This window comes from Rhipicephalus microplus, chromosome 2 (assembly GCF_043290135.1).
Source record: "Rhipicephalus microplus isolate Deutch F79 chromosome 2, USDA_Rmic, whole genome shotgun sequence".
Lineage (NCBI taxonomy): Eukaryota > Metazoa > Arthropoda > Arachnida > Ixodida > Ixodidae > Rhipicephalus > Rhipicephalus microplus.
In genome coordinates this window covers 223,241,008-223,249,109 of record NC_134701.1, presented here as the reverse complement: position 1 = coordinate 223,249,109, position 8,102 = coordinate 223,241,008, and the positions used below count along the sequence as shown (strand labels likewise).

At 47.4% G+C, this 8,102-nt stretch overlaps 1 protein-coding gene across 1 annotated transcript in view; it reads left to right on the top strand.

Moving 5' to 3' along the window:
• Positions 1-7,675: 7,675 nt before the first annotated feature.
• Positions 7,676-8,102, top strand: part of SCOT (Succinyl-CoA:3-ketoacid CoA transferase) — a 34,530-nt gene continuing 34,103 nt past the window's right edge. The window contains exon 1 of the mRNA XM_037421538.2: positions 7,676-7,891. Within this exon, the coding sequence (XP_037277435.2) occupies positions 7,823-7,891 (69 nt within the window). The 5' untranslated portion in view covers positions 7,676-7,822. The remainder of the gene's footprint in view (positions 7,892-8,102) is intronic.

Here is an 8,102-nt window from a genome sequence, read left to right as displayed (position 1 = left end):
CCACCAATCAGATAACCTCCTTCTAGTTAATTCTACCCGCTTAAAGTCTATTTTGCCCTCGCTGTCCCTAAATCCCAGTGCTTTGAAAAACTCTGCGCCATCATCCTGAACTATAGGGTGAAGCCCTTTACAGAACATTATCAAGTGTTCGGCAGTTTCTTCTTTCTCTCCACACGCACTGCATATTGTGTCGACCCCTTCGTATTTGGCCCGATATGTCTTGGTTCGCAGTACTCCCGTCCTGGCCTCAAACAGTAGAGAACTACCCCGAGTATTATCATAGATCCTTTCCTTGGCAATTTCCTGCTTAAAAGTTCGATAGATCTCTAGTGCGGACTTCTTAATCATGCCCATTCTCCACATGTCAGTCTCCGTTTCCTTCACTTTTTTCTTAACCGATAGTTCTTTTTGGTTTGGCCACCTGCTGTTTTCTAAGTATTTACCAGTCAACTTCCTGGTTCGCTTCCTCCATTTTGTATCGACATTCTTCATGTAAAAGTAGCTGAAAACCTTCCTAGCCCAACGCTCTTCCCCCATTTCTCTCAATCGCTTCTCAAATTTTATCTTGCTGCTAGCTTCCCTGCCCTCAAATGATGTCCATCCCATATCACCTTGTACTCCCTGATTTGGTGTATTCCCGTGAGCTCCTAAAGCAAGCCTACCTATTCCACGTTGCTTAATTTCTAATCTTACTTGAACTTCTGATCTCATGCACAAGACCGCATTGCTGAACGTCAGCCCAGGAACCATGACCCCTTTCCATATTCCTCTCACAACATCATACCTATTGTAATTCCACAGTGCCCTATTTTTCATGACTGCTGCATTCCTGTTACCTTTAGTCGTCACGTATATTTCGTGTTCCCTCAGATACTCGGTCCCTTTGCTTATCCATACGCCCAGATATTTGTATTTATCTGTCGTCTCTAGCGTGACCTCCTGTATTCTAAGCTCACTACCTTCGTTGTCATTGAAAATCATGACTGCTGATTTTTCCCTACTGAATCTAAAATCTAACCTATCTCCCTCATTACCGCAGATGTCCATCAATCTCTGCAAATCTTCCTTGTTGTTGGCCATTAGCACTATATCATCTGCGTACATTAATGCTGGTAGTGCCTGATCAATAAGTTTTCCTTGTTTGACTAAAGAGAGGTTGAAGCCCAGTCCACTTCCCTCTAATTTTGCCTCTAATCCTTGTAGGTACATCATGAATAATAAGGGTGACAGGGGGCACCCCTGCCTAAGCCCCCGTTTTACCTCTGCAGGCTTGGATACCTGTTTTTCCCACTTTATAACTACCTTGTTACCTTTATAGACACCCTTTAAAAGATTAGTGACTACATGTTCCACGCCTAGTGTGTCCAGTATTCCCCACAATTCCTCTTGAACCACGCTATCGTACGCTCCCTTGATATCCAAAAATGCTAGCCACAGGGGCCTGTGTTCCTTTTCTGCTATTTCGATGCACTGCGTCAGTGCGAACAGATTGTCTTCCAACCTCCTGTGTTTCCGAAACCCATTCTGCAGTTCTCCCAGCACCCCCTCATCCTCTATCCATGCCTGCAGTCTTTCTTTTATAATCTGCATCGCCAGCCTGTAGACCACTGATGTCACTGTTATAGGACGGTAGTTGTTTATGTCAGCTTTGTCCCCCTTTCCTTTATAGATCATGCTCATCCTGCTAAGTTTCCATCCATTGGGAACTTCACCATCGATTATTATTGTACTCACTGCCTCTCTCAAAGCCTGCTTAGACTTCGGACCTAATGTTTTTATCAGCCTAATTGGAATTCCATCTGGGCCTGTTGATGTACTACTAGGAACCCTTTTCTCAGCCCTTTCCCACTCTTGTTGTGAAAATGGAGCCATTGCACCACTTGATTCGTCTTTGTCTATTGTGGTGCATAAAGTACTTTGTTGAAATTTTTCTGTCACCCTTGTTCTTATATATTCAATAGCTTCGTCCCCTTCTAGCCTAGCACCTTGGGCTGTAGTTATAAAGTTCTGCTCTAGGCTCGTCTCATCTCTTAGGGAGTTTAGATGGTTCCAAAATTTCGCAGCTGCCTTTCTATCTTTTTTATGTACTTCTGCCAGCCACTGAGCTCCCTTCCTTCTAATCTTTTCATTGATCAGAAGGGATGCATCCCTTCTACAGCTTAGAAAGGTTGCCCATTTTCTTTCCACATCATGTGTCGGTTCACCCCGCTGCTTAGCATGTCTATGTTCCCTAGAGGCTTCCTGACGTTTTGCTATGGCTCTCTTAACTTCCTCATCCCACCAACTTTTGGGTTTGTGTCTTCTTTTCCGGGGTGACTTGTCACGCGTCTTAGCAAGCTCTATCTCAAAGAGTCTAATTAGATTCGTGTATGTCCACACTGTCTTATTATCCTCCGTGATTACTTTCTCAATTTGTTTAGTGGCTATTTCAATTTGCCTTTCTGGATAAAAATTTTCCTGTAGTTGCTCATCTCTTCTCCTTCCCACTTTCACTGCTCTTCCAAAACTTAGCTTGATACGTTTGTGATCGCTACCCAGACTTCTGGAGCCACCTTCATCTATGTGCATTTCCCTGAGCTTATCATACATCCTATGTGACATCAGTGCATAATCTATCGTCGACTGAAGCCTTCCTACCTCCCATGTTATTTGCCCTTCACACTTCTCGGTACTGTTGCAAATGATCAAATCAAGCCTTTCACACATATCCATGATCATTTTGCCTGTCGGGTCGGTATACCCATCTATATCTTCTATGTGGGCATTCATGTCTCCTAGTATAATTATCTCGCACTCTCTTCCTAACTCCTGAATGTCCTTTGATATACACTCTACCATTGCCTGGTTTTCATCTCTGGCCTTTGCTCCAGTCCACAAGTACACGAAACCAAGGAGTGTCATTTGACCTGCCACTTTCCCTTTTAGCCATAAATGTTCCTTGCACTCCTGCTTGACCCTTTGCCAGTCTGTACTTTTATGAATAAATGCCCCAATACCACCCCCCTTTCTGCTGCCTTCTGTTCTATTACAATACTCCCACGCGTAGTCCGGATTGTTCGGAGGTTGTTCCATGTCCCTGAGATGTGTTTCTACAAAACCGTATACCATCGGCCTCTCTTCCCTTAGCTGTTCTTCTATCTCTTCCCACTTCAGCCTGTTCCTACCACCCTGCATGTTAATATACCCTATGTCTGAATTGGCTCAGCGCTCGTGGCTACGTCTATTTATGCCCCGGACTCTACGTATCTTAGATATTGGTGCCACTTTGGAATCGTATCTGTCCGTACCACCTGTCGAAGAGTCTCCCTGGTTGTTTTCCTCGTTACTAGCTATCCTGCACCCCGAAGGGCTCGCTTGCCCCCCAAAAAAGCTACTGCGCGTCCTGCAAGTCGCCAACCCACCTCATGACCTAGCCGCCCATCGAAGTGAATTCTGTCTCGTTGAAAACCCCCCCACCTATGCACCTCTCTGTTTATTTCCACCACCTCAAAGCCTTTCTCTCGACTCATCCGCCATATCTCTTTGTTTGCGTTGACCACCGCTCTTTGCAGGTTGCTATCACGCACCGGTACCTCCGGTATCGTGCATATCACTACCTGCACCTTAGGAGAAGTGGCGCGCATGTCATCGACGCCTTTCGCCAGTGTGGCTGCTAGTCCTGCTGCATCTTCATTTAGGACATCGTTTAAACCGCCTGAAATTATCACGAGGTTGCGTCTATCAGCTGTCGTTTTGAGCTTTGCGCTCGCTTGCTTCATGACTGCTTCCAGCTTGCGTCCTGGGAACGCCCCTACTGCAACCCTCTTGTCACCTCTTACCCTCTCTTTTATGGCTTCTGTGCATCGATTTAAATTTGAGTCCCCGGCGATTATCACATGCTGTGACTTTTCCGCTGGATTGTTCTGCACCTGGGGGCTACTTGCACCTGTGACGCCGGCTCTTTTGTTCCCTTCCTGCCCCACCACTACCTCGCTGAAGCTGGGCCTTGCGACAGTTGAACCGGCTAAACCTGTTTTTTCCAAGCTTGCTTGCTTTTCCTTCTCCACCGTTCTGGTTGCCGGTTCCCTACTGTTCTCTCGGTAGGTCGCTTCTTTGTTCAGCTTCGCTAGCACTTCCTCGGCGGACTTCAGTCTTTCTCCCATTGCCCTCGTTTTTTCTCGCTCTGTCGCCAACGCCGTCTCGAGTTTGGCGATTCTCATCAGCAGTTCACTCTGGGCAACCATCATTTTCTCCATTTTTTCCTCGACCTCACATTGCCTACACTTCGCGTCAGCCTCTTCTCCATCAGCTTCTACGCTTGGGTCCACTTTCAAACCCACTCCACATCCTGAACACTTTACAGTCTTTTTAACCATGCCTTTCTGACACCAATTGTCCCTATACTCGATAATTACTAAACTCGAGCCCTGTGCTACGAGAAAAAAAATCTAAGCTCTACTACAAAAATTTGCGTGTTCAATGTGCGCGCCCCTCCCCCACGGGGTGGCAAAAGAAAAAAAAAACAAAAAATTCAAACACACACACCCGCACTAACTAATAAATACCTGGTGACTGGCCCCCGAAAAAGCCGTACTATAAAATAAGTGCTACGAAGATTTCAACCGCTGCCTTATAATTATAGAGACAAGCTCAAAACATGCAACAACACTTATCTGCGCAGTCGATCCGGAGCGCTCAAAAAACACCGCCATCCACCTTGACAGCCTGAATAGAGTGCCTAGAATATTTCTCCTAGTGTCGTGAACGGGCCGGCCGAGGGGAAATGGTATGCAATACAGCCGCCAGGTGGCAGTACCGCTCTCTGGCGCGCTGCTTTTTCGGCAAGCTGGGGAGGCAGCAAGCCGGAGACGCTTTGTGTTGAAATTGCAGTGGTGGTTTCATGGCTTAGCACGCGATTGCCTTGTTATCCTGCGTTTTCCATGCAGACTGTAAATAAAGCGTGGGAATTTGAACGAAATGTATGCGAGCTCTCTGCCTTGTTGAGATTTTGTGTCCTGCCGTGCCGCCTCTTCATAGATTGGCCGCTCGCGCGTTACCAATGCTACTTTTTAAATTGCGGTAATTAAGGGGTGGCCAACCGGGGGCTCCCAGCGGTACGACTGTTCAACACAAAAAATCACATATTTCTCTCCTCATCCGCGACCACCATTCCCTCCCGTAGGCTGCTGTCGCGACTTTGTTGTCATGTGCAGAATCGCAGGCACTGTACAAACCCTCTCCTCGCAACTTTTTATATATACAATGTATTATGGACACTTACTTTCCCTGCACTCGGTGGCAGGCCTGGACGCACCCACGTTCAAGGGTCATTATCTCTTCGATGGGCCCTTCACGCCTCGAAGTAATCAGAAAAATAAATAATGCCAAAGCAATGACAGTGCGCCAGACGAAACCACTGGCGAACAGGACCCCCTGCGAATGAGTTACCAGCAGTAAGGAAAAACAAACCAATACAAAATGTCAATTTACAATATCAACATTTATTGCAGAAGTCAGTGTCAAGAATTTCTTTACATTTTTCACTTTGGCAGCTCCGAACTCGTAACAGATTCACAATGCCAGATTTCTTAATTACAAAAGCCCCTGTACCAGGAACTTATTTACATTTTTTTACATGAACAGCACTGAACACCTTACTGACACCGCCGCATTTTCAAGAGCTTTTGCTTCTCTCGCTTAGAGGACAGGCTCTTATTTGTTGCTTTCGTGAAGAAGTACAGTCTGGTGAGTGCGTAAAACTTAATAATCGCTGTAGTGAGCTTACGACCGTGCTCAATGCAGCCAACTTTTTCAAGTTCATGACCCTGAAGAAAAAGCAAGAAGCTAACCAAGCTTTCGGCATGAAGCTTGTTCCGGCTGAAAAACACAGTGAACGCATTTTCAAGCTTTGTGATGAGCTTTTCAAGAGCGTCTGATGGGTAGAGCAGGCCCCCATGGTTGAACTGATTCGTCAGCGTGGCATTGCAGTTCGATTCTGCTTGCAGAGGCATAATGCAGAGACAAGATGCACAATCAGGGCATGGAAAATTTTTTCAGAGATTTGCGCACAACATAGCCAGCTATATAGAAAATTAGCTGGCTATCGCTCTTTTCTTCTACCATGCCATCATGGTCAAGCAGGGAGGCATGCCTTTCCAGCACTTCTTCAGTGCCTGCGGACATGCTCGTAAAGCTGTGGACTTTTCATTCGCATAAGAATGCACTCCAATATCCACAGTTTGTCATACGACATGCCTCTGGTTGACTTCCGAGTGGCTGCCTGAAAGCAGGTTTTGACAGCAATACGCTGCTTCACTGGCAGACCACTCAACTTTTTTTCTAAAGCAGCCCTGGCAATTTCCATTGTTGACTGCCCGTAGCTCTTCAATGCTCCTTTGCGCCTTAGCCAGCTTCTTCCTGGCCCGGAACAACTGCTCAGACTTCCTAAAAATGCGCTGCTTGAATGTGCCTCTGCGTTTCTTCTTCAGTGTGTTCCGCTGATTTTGAATCAGTCTCCTCAGGTACTTGCACCTCAAGCAAGCTTTCCCATCCTGCATAGTAACCAAGTACTTGGGCGAAAAACATCCGCTTCCGAAACGGACGCACTTAGTGCCAGCGGCAGGCTCAATTTCGCAGCCGCAACAAAGAAGCAGATTGTCGGCCCTTTTCAGCGAAGCGAGTGCGTCAGTTCCGGTGCTGACATAGTGCTCTTCCACATTTATGCCGCGGCAGTAAGTACTGCAAAGGTACCCATCTGCAGCACCTACTTCCTTGCTTGACGAAAACACTACGTGTTTCAACACGCACACGTCACCCGGCACTGTATTGTAGTGCCATGCGAAGCACAATGCTTCTGGGTTACTGGGCAAGCAAATTTTGCTGCAAAATGCCGACGGCGGTGTTATGCTGTGAAACGGGTGCGGCGCCTGTGCTGTTTCCTCGCCAGCGGCAGCATCGTCACAGGCCTGGGAAGTCGTGTGTTCATTCGGCTCTTTACGCTTAGCAGGCGGAGCTGTGCAGTCAGCAATATTCCTCTCTTTTCTTTTTCGAGGCACTGGTTTAGTCAGGTAAGCGGGGCCATCCGGGAAAATGGTAGGAACGGCATCCGGCGTTAGCGATGGTCGTTCATGGTCGAATTCGACGTCCTCACCGTTGATGACATGCTTGAAAGTTCTTTGGATGTAGCGATCATCAAAATGACGAGAACACACTACACAAGTTTCGTCTAGAACTTTGTCACCTCTTTTGATGTTTCGCGCCCATTCTTGAATACGAACAGGATCTGCCAGGGCCCTGAACAGAGACACCTTCTCCTTGAAAGACTTGTACCCGCCTTTGCACAAAGGCACAAAGCACGTTCTTCCTTTTTTTTTTTTCAGGCATAGTCACACACAATCGCTGCACGAGAATTCACGGCACATATTCGAAACGTAGCGAGAACAGGCTTCACCACACAGACAAGTCGCCACCCGACACAACGTTGAAAGGCCCGGCCGGCACGCAAACTGACGCGCCAGTTGCAAGTAGCGCCCCCTAACGCTGAATCCAAATCAATTTCCCAGTCGCCGATGGGGAAGGCGCCTGTTCATGACACTAGGAGAATATTCTAGGCACTCTAGCCTGAACTGACTTGTTTGTTGTGTAGTGCCATCTAGGTAATAAAGTGCGTACTATGGCCAGACAAGCCCAACCCCCCCTGCGGGCACCACGGCCGCCAGCGCGTTAGCCGTCGCTGTCGGATGATCGTCAGATCGTGTGAGAGCGGTTTTTGATATGCGCATACGTTGAGCGCTTTTGCAGCAGCTAGAGCGCTAACCTGACTGTTTGCCTACACCCACGAAGAATGGCCGCAAGGATAGTGTTGTGCAGGATCTGCGCTCCATTACTCGGCCGAAACCAGCATCTTGCTGCGGTACGTACATACGTGACTGTTTACTGTCCCTCTCGGGTTGCACGTTGCGAGATGCCTAGCGTGTGATAACATCTACCCGCATCTTCTTTACGCGCGCACTACTGTTGCCGCGTAGGACGAACAGAGAAAATGATAAGTAAGCATTATATGCGCTCATCTCTACGACGGGTTGTGTACGTTGTGCAAGATTCAAACGTGAGCTCGGTGTACT